At 41.1% G+C, this 21,062-nt stretch overlaps 1 protein-coding gene across 1 annotated transcript; it reads left to right on the top strand.

Annotated features, from left to right (window-relative positions):
- The first annotated feature begins 1,088 nt into the window (after nt 1-1,088).
- LOC140720281 (E3 ubiquitin-protein ligase TRIM39-like) lies at nt 1,089-19,440 on the top strand. The gene is made up of 4 exons (XM_073035150.1): nt 1,089-1,134; nt 2,844-2,866; nt 2,954-3,072; nt 18,725-19,440. Exons 1-4 carry the CDS (start codon nt 1,102-1,104, stop codon nt 19,303-19,305), a joined length of 756 nt encoding a protein of 251 aa, XP_072891251.1. The 5' UTR covers nt 1,089-1,101; the 3' UTR covers nt 19,306-19,440.
- Nucleotides 19,441-21,062: the final 1,622 nt, after the last annotated feature.

Below are 21,062 nucleotides of genomic sequence, written 5' to 3'. Positions count from 1 at the left end.
CACCATTCAGGACCGCAAACAGCCCAGTTCCTCCCGGTTCTTCCATGGTCGATTGTCCTCTCGTATTAGATTCCCTCTTCTCCAGCCCTTTACCTCTTCAACCTGTCCCCTCTCAGCTTCTCACTTCATCACCCTCCCCCACGCTCCCCCTCACGTTGTCTCACCTGTCAGCTGGTTCTCATCCCCAGCCTTTTTATTCTGGCTTCTGTCCCATTCCTTCCCAGTCCTAATGAAGGGTCTCATTCCGAAACACCGACTGTTTATTTCCCCTTAATAGATGCTGCCTGACTCACTGAGTTCCTCTGGCATTTTGTGTGATAATCGGGTTTGATCACCTGTTTCTTTTGATGCATCTTTGTTTCTATTTCCTTCACTCTCTGACTTCCAGGATCAGCTAAAATCTTCCTTAGACTCTCTCACAAAAAAGAAATCAAACTTCCAGGAAAAGGAGCAGCAACAGAAAGAGAAGATTTCCGGAGTTCTGGTGAGGCTTCCTGAGCGGAATTTCTGATATTACTGTCGAGTTTTGCTCCATTTAATGCAGAATAGCCGAGTATCGCAGCTCCTGTGACCTGGGTTCGATCCTGACCTCTGTTGCTGTCTGTGTGAAGTTTGCCTGCTCTCCCTGTGTCCATGACAGTTTCAGACACATTCCAAGGACATGCTGGATGAATGTTTAATTACAATTAACCCTGTGAAGGTGGAGGAGAGTGATGTGAATCAGCTGGGAGTTAATGGGTCACAGAGGGAGAATAAGTTTCAGGAAAATGTGAGGGAAAGGGGTTGACGGGAATGTCTCAGAAGTAGTATGGACCCCAATGGACCGAATGGTCACCTTCATGTCATCAGGAAATACAACACAGCAATGCAGTAAACTAATCTTCACCTTTCATTCGACAGAAACAGTCACACAGCGTTCAGACCCACATCACATCCCAGTTTGCTGAACTGCACCAGATTATCACTGAGAAAGAGCAGAGTTTACTCAGGGATCTCAGGGAAGAAGAGAAGAGGATTCTCAACCCAATGGAGAAAAATCTTCTTAAGATTCAAGTGAATATGAGGATTATTCAGGAGGAAATCTCAAAGTTAAAAGAACAGATGGATCAGAAAGACGGTGTGACATTTCTCAAGGTGAGGGATTACATTTCAATTTACTTCTGACAAATTGAACTAAATGAAGTGGTATATTTGAACTAAACAAAGCACAGCGGCCAATTCTACCAAATCAATTGCCGCTGCTGGTGTCCTCACACAGAGTGTTCTCCTTGCATGATGAACCTCCAATCACTCCGCTAATGATATTCTAAAATGTTGGAGACAGATATTCGATCCTTTATCAGCAACATACAATATTTAAGCGATGATATTTCGGCATAATTAATCATAAATTAAACTGCAATGAATCGGTCAACAAAAGATATGGCATCTGCCAGTCCCAGGATCAAAACAGCCCAGAACAAAGTACGAATACGTAACTTATTCCCTTCACTTTTACGATGTCCCCACTCACGTGACTGGTTATCGTAATAAACACATAACACAGAATACAATGCAGACAGAAAACAGACGTGTTGCTCCTACACACAGCATTTACAAATGGCAGTAAACTGTTTTTCACCAGACAATTGATGCAACTATTCAGGGTTGTTGTTGTCCCAAAACTGGACTTACACAACTTCTGTACATCCCAGGACAGAATGTAATCTTTTCTGAAATGATTTACTCTGATCATAACACAGAGTTGCTGATTGTGTCCTTAAATACCGCATTAAATATCCTTTAATACTCCCATTAACACCCAGTTCCAGTCACAGGCTGTGAGTGTGTCTGGTGCGGTGGGTGTGAGGGTCTCTTTGTCAATCAGTGAGAACAAAGAATGTGACCCACACATCAGACTTATCCATATCCGGTTTCCATCAGATTACAGAAACTTTCACAGTCTGTACTTTTTTGAATTAGTTTACATGGGATGGTGTCCCGTTCTCCATCATGAGCAGGCCATTTGGTCCATCTTATATCAATTTTCCCTCTGCCACAAGCCTCCTGTCACCTACTCACCGCACCCAGCAACAATGCCCCGGACACCCTGGTCCCTCACGTGTTTATCCAGCCTCCCCATTACATTCAATCTCTGCTGTTCCATTTCAACCACTCCTGCGGCATTGAGTTCCACATCCTCTTCACTAAATTTCTTGTGGGGTTTATTAAAACCTCCTGGCATTTTATCTTTGACTGAAGGTCTCCCCATAAATAGAAACATAGAAACAAAGAAAACCTACAGCACAATACAGTCTCTTTGGCCCACAATGCTGTGTCGAACATCTACTGACTTTAGAAATTACCTCGAGTTCCCCATAGCTCTCTATTTTTCTAAGCTCCATGTACCTGTGTAGGAGTCTTGTGAAAGACCCTGTCGCATCCACCTCCACCTTCATTGCTGGCAGCTCATTCCACCCATTCCAAAACACTTACCCCGGACATCTCCTCTATACTACTTCCAAGCGCCTGTGTCCTCTCGAGTTCACCATAAATGAAATACTTTTTCCACCTTCGCGCAAGCAAATCCATCACTAATCTTAAATTGTTCCATTTTATCATTCTGACATCTTATCCAGATATAATGCACAGCTTGTCCTGTCTTTCCTGTCAGTTCCATCTTCTCAGTAATGGTCTAATTTTGAGAAATATTCCCTGTAATTTTCCCCGTGGTTCTGTATTGCTGGTGTGTGTTTGTGACAGTGGGAGTGGGAATTTTCAACACCTTGTAATGATTTGGATGAAATTCAGGATGTGGACATTAAGTCCAAGTCTAATCAGATTTGTGCTTTTATTTATTTCAGGAGGAAGCTCATCGGAACAGGAGGTAGGACATGCTCTTTACTGAAACCCTGTATGGATTTGTAAAATACTTCAAAATTCCAGTTTATCACCAGCAGTTTAATATTTACAGAATCAGTGACGATGTCCAGGAATTGTCAGTGACCGATGAGGCCCTACCGGTTGAAAAATTCGATTGCTTCTATTTGTTGAATACAGTGCTGACAGAAACACTTGATGCCATTAACCGAGGTAAAACTTATAAAGATTCATTTTTCCTTGTTCATGGAACACAATTAATTTATAAGCTGAAGCAAGGATTGGCTGTCATAATGGACTGAAGGGGAACTGAAGCTTATTTCACATCAGCCCTACTAACTGGGAGGCATCACTGTCACATGGTCAGCTGGAGATGTCAGACCCCTGAACACACCAGCACAGGGTCACAATACAACCAATACACGGGACTGGCAGATGAACCACTGTGTCCTGATTGCAGACACATTGCACTAACACGCCAAGACATGAATTTGAATCCTACCACAGGAGCTGGGAATTTAATACTGATGATAATATTGTAGGGAATAAAAGCAGGTATCAGTGTGGTGACAGGGATTGTCAGGAAAATACACAAGTCCTTCATGTGCCCTGTGAGTGCAGACTCTGACTGACACAGGTCTTCCCCCTTCCGGATCAGCATCTCTCACTCTTGTTAGAGGCAGAAGAGGGGAGCAGTAGTGACAGGGGACTCAATTGTCAGGAGACAGACAGGAGAATGTATGGACGTGAATTGGACACCCGAATGGTATGTTGCCTCCTAGGTGCCAAGGTCAGGGATGTCTCAGATCGTGTCTGCAGCATTTAGAGAGGGAGGGAAAACAGCCAGATAACTTGTTGCATTTTGGGACCAATTACATAGGAAGTAAAAACAAAGAGATCCTGAAAAGAATCTGGCTAGCTTGGTAGAAAGCTCAGAAGCAGCACCCCCAGGGTTGTAATTTCTGGATTGCTGCCTGTGTCACGTGCTGGTGAGGGTAGAAACAGGATAATTTGACAGATAAACATGGCTGAGAAGATGGTGCTGGGGACAGGGATTCAGGCTCTTGGATCATTGGGATCTGTTCTGGTGGAGGGATGACCTGCTCAAAAGGGATGGGTTGCACCTGGACCCGAGGGAGAACAATATTCTCACATAGAGGTTTAATAGAGCTGTAGGGGAGGGTCTGAACTAATTTGGTGGGGGGGGGGGGTCGGGAACTGGAGCGAAGAGATAGGACTGATGGTAAAAATGCAAAGATTGCGTGCAGTCAGACTGTCAGATAGGGCGGACAGATGCGAGGAGAAAATTACAGCCAGCAGGGTGAGTATCAGTGCATTAGGGATGCAGAATTAAAAAGGGTAGCAGATACAGTACACAAAGTGTTATATCTCAATGCATGGAGTATGAGAAATAAGGTGGATGATCTTGTTGCACTATTACCGATTGTCAGGTATGATGTTGTGGCCATCACGGAAACGTGGCTGAAGGATGGTTGTAGTTGGGAGCTGAATGTTCAAGGTTACACAATGTATCGGAGGAAGGAAGGAAGGCCGATGGGGTGGTGTGGCTCTGCTGGTAAATCAGCAGCAAGATGTGACATAGGATTGGAAGATGTTGAATCCTTGTGGGTTGAGGTAAGGAACTACAAAAGTAAAAATGACACTGACAGCAGTCATATACAGGCCTCCCAACAGTCAGTGGGTTGAGGCCCACAGATTACAACTGGAAATAGAAAAGGCTGATAAAAAGGACAATGTTATGATAATCATGGGAGATTTCAACATGCAGGTCAATTGGGAAAATCAGGTTAGTAAAGGATCTCAAGAGAGTGAGTTTGTTGAATGCAATATGATGGCTTTCTAGAGCAGTTTGTCGTTGAGCCTACTCGGGGAACAGCTCTACTGGATTGGGTGTTATGTATTGAACCAGAGGTGAGTAGCTAAAAGAAACCTTAGGAAGCAGTGCTCACAACATGACTGAGTTCAACTTGAAATCTGATAAGGAGACAGTAAAGTCTGACATTGTAGTATTTCAGAGAAGTAAAAGAAATTACAGTGGTCTGAGAGAGGAGTTGACCAAAGCAAATTGGAAGGAGATGCTGGCAGGGATGAGAGCAGAACAGAAATGGTGTCAGTTTCTGGGAAAATGAGGAAAGTGAAGGATAGATGTATTCCAAAAATAAATAAATACTCAAATGGCAAAATAGTAAAACCGTGGCTGACAAGGGAAGACCAGTTAATGTAAAGGCAAAAGCAAGGGCATACAACAAAACAAAAATTAGCAGGAAGACGGAGGATTGGGAAGCTTTTAAATATCTACAGAGAGGAACTGAAAGAATGATTGGGATGAAAAAAATAAACAAGAAATTGATTTGAATTCAATTGACTTTATTACTTACATCCTTCATATAAATGAGGATTAAAAATCTTTGTTACATCTCCGTCTAAATGTGCAATGTGCAATTGATAGTAATTTATGATGAATAATATGTACAACAGGCTGGTTAATATAACATAGAAATTCAGTTGTGTCATTTACATGAGTTAATCAGTCTGATGGCCTGGTTGAAGAAGCTGTCCCAGAGCCTGTTGCTCCTAGCTTTTAATCTGTGGTTTAGAATAGCATTCAATCCAAGAGCAGGGATGTGATGCTGAGGCTTTATAAGGCACTGGTGAAGCCTCACCTTGAGTATTGTGAACAATTTTTCTAAGAAAAGATGTGCTGGCATTGCAGAAGGTTCATTTCATAAGGATGATTCCAGGAATGAAAGGGTTATCATACGAGGAACGTTTGATAGCTCTGTGTCTGTACTCGCTGTAATTTAGAAAGATGAGGAGGGGATCTTATTGAAAACTTTCGAATGTTGAAAGGCCCAGACAGAGTAGATGTGGAAAGGATGTTTCCCATGGCGGTGGAGTTTAGGACAAGAGTGCACTACCTCAAGATAGAGGGGCGTCTATTTTAAACAGATGCGAAGAAATATGAGCCAGCGGCTGTTGAATTTGTGGAACGTTGTTGTGTGTATTTAAGGCAGAGCTTGATAGGTTCTAGATTGGACACAGCATCAAATGTTACGGGGAGAAGGCCAGGTAAAGGGGCTGAGGAGGGAAAATAAGGATCAGCCATGATTGAATGGTGGAGCAGACTCGATAGGCAAATGGCCTAATTCTGCTCCTATGTCTTATGGTTATCAGACCACTACATTGAAGCATTGAGAGAATGAGCTCAGACACACCAACAAGCATTGACATGGGTCAAGATTTCATCTCGGGAGAAGCACACACAGCATAACCGGCCTGGCAAAGCTCCCTCACCCACATACACAGGAAGGATTGGCCTTCAATGTACATTGAAGGAGCCTCAGCAATGTACATTGTTATTTCCCTCAGTAACCTGGAAACCAATCTCTTCAGAGACAGTCATTTATTCATTTAAACAACTCAATCAAGTGTGACACACGGCCACAGAAATAGGCACAAATTTCCATTTAGGATTGAAATCTGCCATCCTTACCCAGTCTGTCTGTTCTGTGGCATTGCTCTGCCCTCTGACGTGACGTCACATCAACACTTCACAGACAGACTCCGGGGTGAGATTACTCAGGAGGATGATCTGGGAGGGTTTAACAGATGTTGAACGCACGGCCCACTTCATCAATCTGCAAGACTAAGATGTCTTCTTGAGCATGGCCCATTTGTGTGTGTTTGCTCCCCCCACCATCCCTCTAACCATTTCCCATCTGTGTACCTGCCCAAATTTATTTTAAAATAGTTTATTGTTACCTGTTTCTACAGCGTCCGAGGGCAAATTCCATTTACCAACCTCCCTCTCTATGAGAATGTTACCCGATAGACCACTCAGAAAAATTTCCCGTCTCAGTTTCAATCCGAGGCCTCTGGTTCTGTACTCCCATTTCTTGTAAAAAGAAACGTTATTTAAGCTCCTTATGAATTAATTACCTTGATAAGGGGTCATACCTGAACATCCTACACTACAGCTGAATAGCCCAAGCTTATCCACTCTCTGCTTTTAACCCAAGCCCCCAGTCCTTTAACATCCTCCTGAAGCCTCCTGTCCAGTGTAATGACATCCTCCCCATATTCGGGAACCGGAAATGCAGACAATGCTCCAAGTGTGGTCTACCATCGACATCAAAGGCCTTGCTGAATTTCATGTGGACAGTGTGGAATAGGTTGATGAATACAGGACTGAAGGTGTTTTTTAGATTGGGACAAGAAGGGCGGTGTGGGAGCTAAATTCTGAAGGAATGTAGTTTTTAAAAAAACTTTGCGTACAAGAACGACGAGACTGCGCAGGACAGCGCGGAGAGTTTAAAAAGATGACCACCCTATACAGCGGGCAGCGGAGTGGGTGGCAGCAGAGTGTAGGGCTTTGGTTCAACGGGCTCAGGCGGTAACGGGAAGAGCCGAGAGTGAGGCTTTTTCTTTTTCTCTTTTTCTCCCCTTGGCAAATCGGCCCGGACGGACGGGGGAAAAGCAGGGCACATTAGCTAACAGTTTAAAAAGTTCGTGTGCTTGGCGAAGTAAGTGTGTGAGTAGACCTATCTTTCTTTGTTTCATTCCTGTAGAATTAGGTAGCATGTCTGCAGGGTTAGTGCTTTGTTCAGGGTGTCAGATGTGGGAATCCTGGGAGACCTCCAGCCTCCCTGATAGCCACATCTTCGCCAGGCGAACCGAGATGCAGCTCCTCGGAGACCGTGTTAGGGATCTGGAGCTGCAGCTTGATGACCTACTGCTTATTAGAGAAAATGAAGAGGTGATAGACAGGAGCTACAGGGAGGTAGTCATCCCTAGGCTACAGGGGTCAGAAAACTGGGTGACTGTCAGGCGAGGGAAGGGAAATGCCCGGATAGTGGAGAGCACCCCTGTGGCTGCCCCCCTCAGCAACAAGTATATCGTTTCGGATGCTGTTGAGGGGGATGACCTGACAGGGGACGGCCACGGTGACCGGGTCTCTGGCACTGAGCCTGGCGCTGTTGTGCAGGAGGGAAGGAGGGGAAGAGGAATCCGATAGTCATAGGGGATTCCATAGTCAGGGGAACAGACAGGAGATTCTGTGAGCCTGGTAGAGATACCCGCATGGTGTGCTGCCTCCCAGGTGCCAGGGTACGGGATGTCTCGGATCGGGTCCAGAATATTCTGAAGGGAGAGGGCGAGCAGCCAGCTGTCTTGGTACATGTTGGTACCAATGACATAGAGAGGAAAAGGGAGAAGGTCCTGAAGAGAGATTTCTGGAAGGAAGCTGAGAAGCAGGACCTCCAGGGTAATAATCTCAGGATTGCTACCTGTGCCACGTGCTAGCGAGGGCAAGAATAGTAGGATCAGGCTGATGAATGCGTGGCTGAGAGACTGGTGAAGGGGGCAGGGCTTCAGATTCTTGGATCATTGGGATCTCTTTAGGGGGAAGTATTAACTGTTCAAAAAGGACGGGTTACACCTTAACCATAGCGGGAATGTTTAATAGAGCTGTTAGGGAGGGTTTAAACTAATTTGGCAGGGGGATGGTAAACCGGAATGATAGAATGGAGGAGGGGGAAAACAGAAATAAATCTAAGATAGTGAGCAGTAAAGATGTCAGGAAGGACAGGCACGTGATAGGGCAAATTTGCAGCCACTGGGATGAGTTGCAGTGCAATCAAAACAAAAAGTACCAAATACTGGACTTAAGGTGTTATACTTAAATACACACAGCATAAGGAATAAGGTGGATGATCTTGTCGTACAGCTACAGATTGGCAGGTATAACTTTGTGGCCATCACTGAGACGTGGCTAAAGGATGCATGTCTCTGAGAGCTGAACGTCCAAGGATACACGGTGTATTGGAAGGATAGGCAAGTAGGCAGAGGGGGTGGCATGGAAATGATATTAAATCATTAGAAAGAGGTGACATAGGATGAAAGGTGCTGAATCTTTCTGGGTTGAGCTAAGAAATAACAGGAGTAAAAGGACCCTGATGGCTGTTATCTACAGGCCTCCTAACAGCTGCACTGAGGTGGACTACAAATTACAACAGGAAATAGAAAGGTTTTGCCAGAAGGGCTGTGTTATGATAATTGTGGGGGATTTTAACATGCAAGTGGATTGGGAAAATCAGGTCGACACTGGATCTCAAGACAGAGAATTTGTAGAATGACTACGAGATGGTTTTTCAGAACAGCTTGTTGTTGAGCCCACCAGATCAGAGCTACTGGATTGGATATTGTGTAATGACCCAGAGGTGATTAGAGAGATTGAGGTGAAGGAACCGTTAGGAGGCAGTGATCGTAACATAATTGAGTTCACTGTGAAATTTGGGAAAGAGAAGCCGAAATCCGATGTGTCGGTATTTCAGTGGAGTAAAGGAAATTACAGTGGCACGAGAGAGGAACTGGCCAAATTTGACTGGAAAGGGACACTAGCGGGAGGACGGCAGAGCAGCAGTGGCTGGAGTTTATGCGAGAAGTGAGGAATGTGCAACACAGATATATTCCAAAGAAGAAGAAATTTTCGAATGGAAAAAGATGCAACCGTGGCTGACAAGAGAAGTGAAAGCCAAAGTAAAAGCAAAGGAGAGGGCATTCAAGGAAGCAAAAATTAGTGGGAAGACAGAGGATTGGGAAGTTTTTAAAAGCTTACAAAAGGAAACTAAGAAGGCCATTAAGAGGGAAAAGATGAACTATGAAAGCAAGCTAGCGAATAATATCAAATAAGATACTAAAAGCTTTTTCAAGTATATAAAGAATAAAAAACGGGTGAGAGTGGATATAGGACCGATAGAAAATGATGCTGGAGAAATTGTAATGGGAGATAAGGAGATGGCTGAGGAACTGAATGAATATTTGCATCAGTCCTCACTGAGGAAGATATCAGCAGTACACCGGACACTCAAGGGTGTCAGGGAAGAGAAGTGTGAGCAGTCACAATTACGACAGAGAAAGTACTCAGGAAGCTGAATAGTCTAAGGGTAGATAAATCTCCAGGACCAGATGGAATACACCCTTGTGTTTTGAAGGAAGTAGCTGTGGAGATTGCGGAGGCATTAGCAATGATCTTTCAAAAGTCAATAGACTCTGGCATGGTTCCGGAGGAGTGGAAGATTGTAAATGCCACTCTGGTATTTAAGAAAGGGGCAAGGAAGCAAAAAGTAAATTATAGACCTGTTAGCTTGACATCGGTGGTTGGGAAGTTGTTGGAGTCAATTGTCAAGGATGAGGTTACCGAGTACCTGGAGGCATATGACAAGATAGGCAGAACTCAGTATGGTTTCCTTAAAGGAAAATCCTGCCTGACAAACCCATTGAAATTTTTTGAGGAGATTACAAGTAGGCTAGACAAGGGAGATGCAGTGGATGTTGTGTATTTGGATTTTCAGAAGGCCTTTGACCAGGTGCCACACATGAGGCTGCTAAACAAGATAAGAGCCCATGGAATTACTGGAAAGTTACATATGTGGATAGAGGGTTGGCTGATTGACAGGAAACAGAGAGTGGGAATAAAGGATCCCATTCTGGTTGGCTGCTGGTTACCAGTGGTGTTCCACAGGGGTACGTGTTGGGGCCGCTTCTTTTTACGTTGTACATCAACGATTTGGATTATGGAATAGATGGCATTGTGGCTAAGTTTGCTGACGATACAAAGATAGGTGGAGGGGACGGTAGTGCTGAGGGAACAGGGAGTCTGCAGAAAGATGGCTAGATTAGGAGAATGGTCAAAGAAGTGGCAAATGAAATACAATGTTGAAAAGTGTACGGTCATGCACGTTGTTAGAAGAAATAAACGGGCAGACTATTATTTAAATGGAGAGAGAATTCAAAGTTCTGAGGTGCAATGGGAGTTGGGAGTGCTCGTGCAGGATACCCTTAAGGTTAACCTCCAGGTTGAGTCGGTGGTGAAGAAGATGAATGCAATGTTGGCATTCATTTCTAGAGGAATAGAATATAAAAGCAGGGATGTGATGTTGAGGCTCTATAAGGCACTGGTAAGACCTCACTTGGAATATTGTGTGCAGTTTTGGGCTCCTTATTTAAGAAAGGATGTTCTGACATTGGAGAGGGTTCAGAGAAGATTCACTAGAATGATTCCTGGAATGAGAGGGTTAAGATATGTGGAACATTTGACCGCTCTTGGACTGTACTCCTTGGAGTTTAGAAGAAGGAGGGGGAACCTCACAGAAACATGCCGAATGTTAAAAGGCATGGACAGAGTGGATGTGGCAAAGTTGTTTCCCATGGTGGGGGAGTCTAGTACGAGAGAGCATGTCTGAAGGATTGAAGGGCGCCCATTCAGAACGGAGATGCGAAGAAAGTTTTTTTAGCCAGAGGGTGGTGAATCTGTGAATTTCTTGCGCAGTGGAAGCCAAGTCATTGGGTGTATTTAAGACAGAGATTGATAGGTATGTGAGTAGCCAGGACATCAACGGTCATGGTGAGAAGGTGGGGGAGTGGGAATAAATGGGAGAATGGATCAGCTCATGATTAAATGGTGGAGCAGATTCGAAGGGCCGAATGGCCGGCTTCTGCTGTTTTGTCTTATGGTCTTATTTGAATGCACCAGTAGACGTAATAAGGATCTTGTAGCACAGGTAGAGTTTGGCAGGTACAAACTTAAGCAGGTACAACTTTGGTCAAAGGAATAAAGACATAGACAATTCTGTAAACAGGGCGAAATTCAAAAATCAGAGGTGCAAAGGGACATGGGTGTCCTTGTGCAGGATTCCCTGAAGGTTAACTTGCAGTTTGTGTCAGTGGTAAAACTGGCAAACTCAATGTTTGCTTTCATTTCGAGAGGATTAGAGTACAAGACCAAGGAAGTAATTCTGAGGTTTTAATAAGGCATTGGTCAGACCACACTTGGAGTATTGTGAGCAGTTTTGGGTCCCTTCTATCGGAAAACATGTACTGGCATTGGAGGGGGTCCAGAAGATTCACAAAAATAATTCCGGGAATGGAAGAGTTAACATATGAGGAGTGTTTGATGTTTCTGGGCCTGTACTCACCGGAGTTTAGAAGAATGGCTGATTTATTATCCCTCTCAACCCTATTCTCCCGCCTCCTCCCCATAACTTTTGAGAATCTGACTAATCAAGAAGTTTACTTATTAACTTCTGCTTTAATAATCAAACAGGAGAAAATCTGTAGATGCTGGTAATCCAAGCTACAAAGGTCCTGATGAAGGGTCTTGCCAGATCTCTCTGACACCTGTCTAGAGAGAGTTGATGTTGGGAGGATGTGGGTGGGTCGAGAACGGTAAGCACAACCTCCGACTATAGGGATGTCCATTTAGGACAGAGATGAGGAGGAATTCCTTTATCCACAGGATAGTGAATCTGCCACAGGCAACTGTGGAGGCCAAATAATTGAGTATATTTAAAGCGGAGTAACACACACAAATTGTTTGGGGGTGGGGGGGGGGACGTCACGTGATGACGTGGGATCGAGACGCGGATATCCAGCTCTCCCGTAAAAGAAACTAATAAATTAATGTTTAAGTGAAGAAAAGTTAGTAAATATTTCCTAAAAACTACGTCTAAACTACTCAGGATTTTCCTTAGATATGTCTCCTAAACAGACAAAGAAGAAAACTATTACTTTGAAGATAGTACAAGTTAAGCCGGCCACCATGAAGAAGCCTCGGACTCAAGTGCTTCTCAATCCGGCGATACAGAACAGAAACCCCCGCAGCATCAATAGTCTCCAAGAAGGAACAACAGGAACTACGCGTGCGCGCAGGAAAGACCATGCGCAAACATGAGCACATGAACTACAAGTCCCAGCTACCATTGGAAGCGGAAGTGACAATGAACCCGCGGTGGATTCGGATTCTCTGGAACATACAGATGAAGATGAGGAGGTAAAAGAAGAACAACAGGAAGAGATTGGAGGTGGAAGATATTCTGGACACATAAGAGTTCCTTCTTTGGTGATTAAAAAAATTAAAAATAATACAAGAAGATATTAAAAATATGAAGGCTATGTTTGATAAAATGGTGAAAAAACAGGAGAAAATGGACAAGAAAGTTAAAAACCTGGAAGAAATAACGGGAGACACTATTGAGAGAGTGAAGAAAATGGAAGATAATACTCCTGCCTGGATATCAGAATGAAAACGACTGTTGGAAAAAATAGACGTGCTTGAAAATTTTAGTAGACAAAATAATATTAAAATTGTTGGTCTTAAAAGAAGAGATAGAGGGAGAGGATCCAATAAAATTTTTTGAAAAATGGATCCCGGAAAATTTGGAAATGGAAGAGGGAACCCAGTTGATTGAAATCGAAAGGGTCCACAGAGCTTTAAGATCAAAACCCACGACCAATCTTGTTAAAATGCTTAAGATATCAAGATAAAGAAAAGATCCTGAAGGCGGCTGCCCAATATGACAGAAAGAAAAATGAGCCATTGATGATAGAAGGGAAAGCAGTTCTTTTCTATCCTGATATAAGTTATGACCTTTTGAAGAGAAAGAAGAAATTTAAGCCAGCGAAAAATGTTTTATGGGAAAAGGGTTATAAATTTATATTGCGCCACCCAGCAACACTGATAATTCTTTTGGATGACGGAAAAAGAATTTTTTTTACTGATCATCGGGATGCAGAGGAGTTTGCACAAGAACTCCCAAATATTCACTAGTCACAGTAAAGATTTAAAAGTGAAACAGTTTAAAGATGAAGACAGGGACACTGAAGTGAGTTGATGGACATTAAGGACAGAAGAATATTTAAATATACTTTTAATTATATGATACAGGGGGCGAAAGGTAAAAATTTGAGAAATATTAATCGAGAGTAGTGATATTATTTTTTCTTATATATACTTTTTTCGTGTTACGGGGGAGCTGGGGGAACTTCGGATCGATCGCTACGGGATTCACCTGTGTAATCATGGCGTTTGCCATGACCCGCACAACGGAGGGGGGGTAATGTTGTGTTTTTTTTTCATTCACAAAATTAGCAGGGGTTTTATTTTTCTTTTATCTTTCTTTCTTTGCCTGGATGATCGGAGGGGAGACACATAGCAACATGGAGAATTTTAAAATAATTCCCCAAGGTACTATGAGAGTTGAAATATTATGTATTATTATAGACTGAAGTAACCACGTTAAACATAATGACTAATTTACTGATTTTTTAAAGTTTTAATGTTAATGGGCTTAATGGACCGGTGAAAAGAAAAAGAATTTTAACTTACATTAAGAAAATGAAAATAGATATAGCTTTTATACAAGAAACACCTTTAACAGAGATAGAACATCAGAAATTAAAGTGAGATTGGATCGGAAATGTTATAGCAGCTTCATTTAATCCAAAAGCGATTTTTGAATTTTGGTCAACAAAACTTTACCAATTAAAACACAAACTGTATTAATTGATTCTGCGGGAAGATATGTAATTATACATTGTCAAATCTTTTCAGAACTATGGACTCTTGTGAATATTTATGCACCAAATGAAAACGATGTAAAATTTATACAGGAGGCTTTTTTGAATTTGGCTGACGCACAGGATAAAATATTAATAGGTGGAGAATTTAACATTTGTCTAGACCCAGTTTTAGATAGATCAACAAAGGTTGTTACTAAACCAAAAGCAACAAAATTAACTTTATCATTGATGACAGATTTAAATTTGATTGATAAATGGAGAAGAATTAACCCAAGAGAAAGAGATTATTCACTTTATTCAACTAGACATAAAACTTATTCAAGGATAGATTTTTTCTTACTATCAGCGAATATTCAAGATAGAGTGAAAAATATGGAATATAAAGCAAGAATATTGTCAGATCATTCCCTATTGATAATGACAATGATACTGATGGATAAGGAGAAATCGATTTACAGATGGAGATTTAATTAAATATTATTAAAACGTCAAGATTTTTGTGATTTTATAAAAAACAGATTCAAGTTTTTTTAGATACAAACTCACATTCAGTTGACGATAAATTTATATTATGGGAAGCGATGTAGGCATATTTGAGAGGCCAGGTAATAAGTTATACTTCTAAAATTAAGAAGGAATATATGGTAGAAATAGATCAATTGGAAAAAGAGATTACAAAATTAGAAAAAGAATCTCAAAGATATATGACAGAAGAAAAACAAAGACAACTTGTTAATAAGAAACTACAATATAATACACTTCAGACATACCGAACAGAAAAAAGCAATTATGAGAACTAAACAGAGATATTATGAACTAGGTGAAAGATCACACAAGATTCTGGCTTGGCAGTTAAAAACAGACCAGGCTTCCAAAACGATAAATGCAATTAGAACGAGTGTAAATAAAATTATTTATAAACCTTTATAAACTTTTAAATTTTTTATTCTGAATTGTATCAATCAGAATCACAATATGATATTGTTGAGATAGAAAGGTTTTTATCACAAATAACTCTCCCAAAATTAAATTTGGAAGAACAGAAGGGATTAGATGTGCCTTTTACATTAAAAGAGGTCGAAGAAGCTCTAGGATCACTTCAGAGTAATAAATCTCCAGGAGAAGATGGTTTTCCGCCTGAATTTTACAAAAAGTTTAAAGATTTATTAATTCCTCCTTTTATGGAGCTAATACACCAAGCGGAAAGAACGCATAAACTTCAAGAATCTTTTTCGACAGCTGTTTTAATAGTATTGCCAAAAAAAGACAGAGATCTTTTAAAACCAACATCATATAGACCTATTTCTTTGTTGAACACGGATTATAAAATAATAGCAAAGATTTTATCTAACAGATTATCTAAATACTTACCAAAATTAATACACATGGACCAAACAGGATTTATTAAAAATAGACAATCGGCAGATAATGTAACTCGGTTACTTAGCATAATTTATTTGGCACAAAAGAGGGAAGAAATGAGTGTAGCAGTTGCTTTGGATGCAGAAAAAGCACTTGATAGATTGGAATGGGATTTTTTATCTAAGGTATTGGAAAAATATGGATTAGGAGTATCTTTTATAAAATGGATTAAAACCTTAAATACTAACCCCAAAGCTAAAGTGGTGACAAATGGCCAAATTTCAACATAATTTTAGTTAACATGGTCAACTAGACAAGGTTGTCCATTATCACCTGCTTTATTTGTGTTGGCGATAGAACCATTAGCTGAATTAATTAGAACTGACTCAGATATTATGGGTTTCAGAGTTAATCTGGAGGAATATAAGATTAACTTATTTGCTGATGATGTTCTGATTTATCTAACTAACCCATTACATTCTTTGCGTAAATTATCTTCTAGAATGGAAGAATATGGGAAAATATCAGGGTACAAAATAAATTGGGATAAAAGTGAAATTCTACCACTTACTAAAGGAGATTACAGTCAATGTCGATTAATAACTCTATTTAGATGGCCAATAAATAGTGTAAAATATTTAGATATAAGAGTTGATAATGATATAAAGAATTTATATAAATTAAATTATTTGCCATTATTGACAAAAATTCAAGAGGATCTTGATAAATGGATGATGTTACCAATAACATTAATAGGTAGAGTCAATGCTGTAAAAATGAATATATTCCCGAGATTACAATATTTATTCCAAACATTACCAATAGAATTTTCACAGAAATTTTTTAAAGAGTTAAATAAATGTGTGAGGTAATTCCTTTGGAAAGGTAAGTTGTCAAGAATATCGTTGGAAAAATTGACATGGAAATTTGACCTAGGAGGGTTACAATTACCAAATTTTAAGAATTATTACAAAGCAAATCAACTTACATTTATTGCATCTTTTCTTGATGAAGATAAACCAGCATGGATTCGAATAGAATCAGATAAAATAGGAGAAAATATACCAGAAGATTTTATATATATAGGGAATCTCCTATACTAAAACATTTGATTGATTTATGGAATAAGATAAATGTTGATGATGAGATAAATAAATCTTTATTAGCAAAGAGACCTTTAATTCAAAATAAATTTATCCCTATTACAATGTATAATCAACTTTTATATAACTGGTTTCACAAAGGGATTAGATATATAGGAGACTGTTTTGAAGGAGGTATATTAATGTCATTTGACCAATTAAGGAATAAATATAAAATATCAAATAACACTCTTTTCTGTTATTTCCAATTAAGGACTTATTTAAGAGGTAAACTGGGTCAAACAATGTTATTGCTGAAACCTAATGAAATAGCAACTTTAATTCATAAAGGAAATATTTAGAAAATTATTTCTGGTATGTATAATTTGATTCAAAAACAGGCAATTAAACAAGGAATTCATAAGTCAAGACAAAAATGAGAAACTGATTTGCATATTAAAATTGATGAAACAAGTTGGTCAAGATTATGTCTTGACAGTATGACAAATACAATAAATGTTCGACTAAGATTAGTACTATATAACGTTTTACATCAAATATATATTACACCACAAAAAATAAATAGATTAAACTCAAATTTATCTGATCAATGTTTTCGATGTAATCAAGAAATTGGTAATTTTTTACACTCTACTTGGTCTTGTTCTAAAATTCAACCTTTTTGGACAAATTTAAGAGTTTTACTGGAACAAATTATTGGAATACAACTTCCACACAATCCAATATTGTTTTTACTAGGCGATATTGAAGGGATAAAATAAAAATCCAAATTGAATAAACATCAGAAAAAATTCATAAAAATTGCATTTGCAGTAGCCAAAAAGGCTATTGCAGTTACTTGGAAATCGGATTCATACTTAAGTATAGATCGTCGGAAGAATGAAATTTTTAGCTGCATTCCACTTGAAAAAAATTACTTATAATTTAAGAGATAAATATGAAATATTTCTGAAAATTTGGCGCCCTTATTTACAAAAAATAGGATTAAATATATAGGTGCTCCGAAGATAAAATTATTGGTTATCTGCAGAAATAAATAAATATACATATTAAAGCTATTATGAACTCCATGGAGCATGTGGGGATCTTCCGATATCCAGGCATTCTTTCTTTCTTTCTTTATTTTTTCTTCTTTTTTTTCTATCGGGATGTTGGGGGGAGGGGGAAGGTGTTTTTTTTTATTTCTGTAACCTATTTGAAAATTCAATTAAAAAAAAATTGTTCGGGTAACAGCAGGCCGGGAAGTTTCTATGGAAAAGAGTAAACAGTCGACTGTTCAGACTGAAACACTTCATCAGTACCTGTGTTGCTTAAGGGTCCCTGAAAATTCATCCCCTGTCCTAATGAGGGGCTGTGGGGGATGGGGTTGTGGGAAAGGGACAAAGTCATCCTCATCTGCCATCTTTGCCCCCTCTAGCTTCTCATTACGTCCACACACACAGTTCACCCACAGGCTTTCCAGCCCTCTCCCTCCTGGTTCAATCTGCCATTCATCTCTCCCCTACTGGTTCCCATTATCACCTCCTTTACTGTCTCGAACCTCCACACTGCCCCACTTCACACTCACAAATGAATGTGAACATTGAATGACGGGCCTGTTCCTGTGCTGTACTGCTCTATGTTCTCTGTTCGCAGTTTCGAAGAATGAGAGGAGATCTCAGGGAAACATGAAATTCTTTCAGGGGTCAACAGGCAGGAGTGAGCGAGGATGTTTCCCCTGTCCAGCGGTAAACTCTTGAGGAAAGATTAGTTGTCCATCCGCTTTGGGCGGGTCAAACCACGGGAAAGGTTCTTATCAGTGGCCTTGCCCCCGATCCCCGGGGCCGCGCCGCCGGAGTCTCCCCCCGATCCCCGGGGCCCCGCCGCCCGAGTCTCCCCACGATCCCCGGGGCCGCGCCGCCCGAGTCTCCCCCCGATCCCCGGGGCCCCGCCGCCCGAGTCCCCCCCCGATCCCCGGGGCCGCGCCGCACGAGTCTCCCCCCGATCCCCGGGGCTCTCTAATTCTCTGCTTCTCCCCCCAGTCTCTGTCACCCTGGATGTGGAAACGGCGAGTCCGTATCTCGAGGTGTCTGAGGATCGGAAGAGTGTGAGATGGACCCGGACCGGGGTCTGGAGGAATCTCCCTGACACCGGGAAGAGATTCACACACTGGGCTTGTGTGCTGGGATCGGAGGGATTCACATCGGGGAGACATTACTGGGAGGTGGAGGTGACGGCGAATCGGGTCTGGTTTCTGGGAGTCGCCGCAGAGTCTGGGGAGAGGGAGGGAGGGGTCAGTCTGAGACCAGAGACCGGATTCTGGGTCATCGGGCGAGTTGGTGACGTGTTATATCGGGTTGATGATGTGTTACATCGGGATTATGACGTGTTCCGTGTCCCCCCCTCCTCCGAGTCCCGTCTCCCTGCCGGTCCCATCCCCGGGAGGGTGGGAGTTTATCTCAGTTACGAGTCCGGGACAGTTTCATTTTACAACGCGGAGACCAAGTCCCATCTCCACACCTTCACTGGGAATAAATTCACGGGGAAACTTTATCCTTTCGTCGCGAACTGGGATGAAAACCAATGGCTGAGAATCTGTTCCGGTTCCGCTCCGGGTCTGTAAACGGTCGGGTCCCGGGACCGGCGTCAAGAGTAAAGTCCCTGTAAATATAAATGTGCGGAGAGTGCAGCTAAATACGTGGCTAAGGAGATGGTGCAGGAGGGAGGGCTTCATGTTTCTGGCCAATTGGGCTTTGTTCCCGGGAAGGTGGGGCCTGTTCCGAAGGGACGGTTTGCCCCTTAACTGGAGGGGGACTAACATCCTTGCGGGTAGATTTGCTAGTGCTGCTCGGGGTGGGCGGGGGGGGGAGGGGGTTAAGCTAGATTTGCAGTGGGAGGGGAACCAGAGTGTTAGAGCAAATAGTGAGGTGGAGGAGGATAAAGGTCATGCGAGGACAGCATGTATAGACATAAATCAAAGGTTTGTACTTTAGATAGATAGATAGATAGATAGATTAGGTTGTAAATTAATTTTCAGAACTTTAGAAATTGTGGAAAACAAAGATTTCTAAAAAGATTTTAATGTAGAACATGACCAGAACATATGTGAAAAAGTGGCTACTTCAGTTTTACACCTATTGCAATAATTGTCTATGTTAGGAAATATTTTGGATTGTCTCTCCTTTGTTAAATAGTAACAGTGAACAATTTTAAATTGAATTAAACACTGATTGGCACATATCAAAGAAGAATTGACCATCTTCATTAACAAAGGTCATATTAAGTTCTCTTTCCCAATCTTGTTTAATTTTTAGTGATTAAGGGGATCTGTTTTTCTTTTTGCAGATTTATTTATTTTTATTTTCATTTATTTTGTGATGGTCGATTGATGACTTTTGAAGAGTTAATTAGCAAATATTCTCTCTCTCATACACACTTTCTGCAATATCTTCAGGTTAGACATTTTTTACAAAAATAATTATCTAAGTTTACATATATTAATCTGAATTGTTGGATACTGTTTTGAATAAGAATCATTTAGTAAGAGGTTACATTGGTAGAATATATAATTTATTTTTAATACATTAATACAAAAAGATAACCTCTCACCTAAGGTTTATACATGATAGAAATATTCGTTGTTTCAGACATGATAGAGTGGGAGGGATGAAAGAGGGAGGAGGGGCATTACTAGTCAGGGAAAATATCACAGCTGCGTGTAGACAGGACAGACCGGAGGGCTTGTCTACAGAGGTCATATGGGTGGAGCTGAGGAACGGGAAGGGTGTGACCACACTAATAGGAGTGTATTATAGACCGCCCAATAGTCAGAGAGAATTGGAGGAGCAAACCTATATAAAGGTAGTAGACCGAGGTAAGAAACAGAAAGTTGTAATAGTAGGGGATTTTAACTTCCCTCATATTGACTGGGACTCCCAAACTGTAATAGGGCTAGATGGCTTGGAGTTTGTGAAATGTTTTCAGGAAAGTTTTCTAAATCAATATATGGAGGTACCTACGAGAGAGGATGCAATACTTGATCTCCTGTTAGGAAACCAGACAGTCAGGTGACAGAAGTATTTGTAGGCGAACATTTTGGGTCCAGTGACCATAACGTAATTAGTTTCAAGTTAATTATGGATAAGGATAGGCCTGGTCCTCGAGTTGAGGTTCTAAATAGCAGAAGGGCTAATTTTGTGGAAATGAAAAAAAATCTAGGAAGAGTGGATTGGGATAAGTTTTTTTTTCCTGACAAGGATGTGTTCAGTAAGTGGAAGGCCTCCACATGTGAAATTTTGAGGGTGCAGAGTTTGCATTTTCCTGCCAGGATTAAAGACAAAGTTAACAGGCATAGAGAACCTTGGTTTTCAACGGATATTG

Source organism: Hemitrygon akajei, unplaced genomic scaffold (genome assembly GCF_048418815.1).
Source record: "Hemitrygon akajei unplaced genomic scaffold, sHemAka1.3 Scf000039, whole genome shotgun sequence".
Lineage (NCBI taxonomy): Eukaryota > Metazoa > Chordata > Chondrichthyes > Myliobatiformes > Dasyatidae > Hemitrygon > Hemitrygon akajei.
The sequence above is the reverse complement of the archived record's forward strand: the minus strand, read 5'-3'. Positions and strand labels throughout refer to the sequence as shown.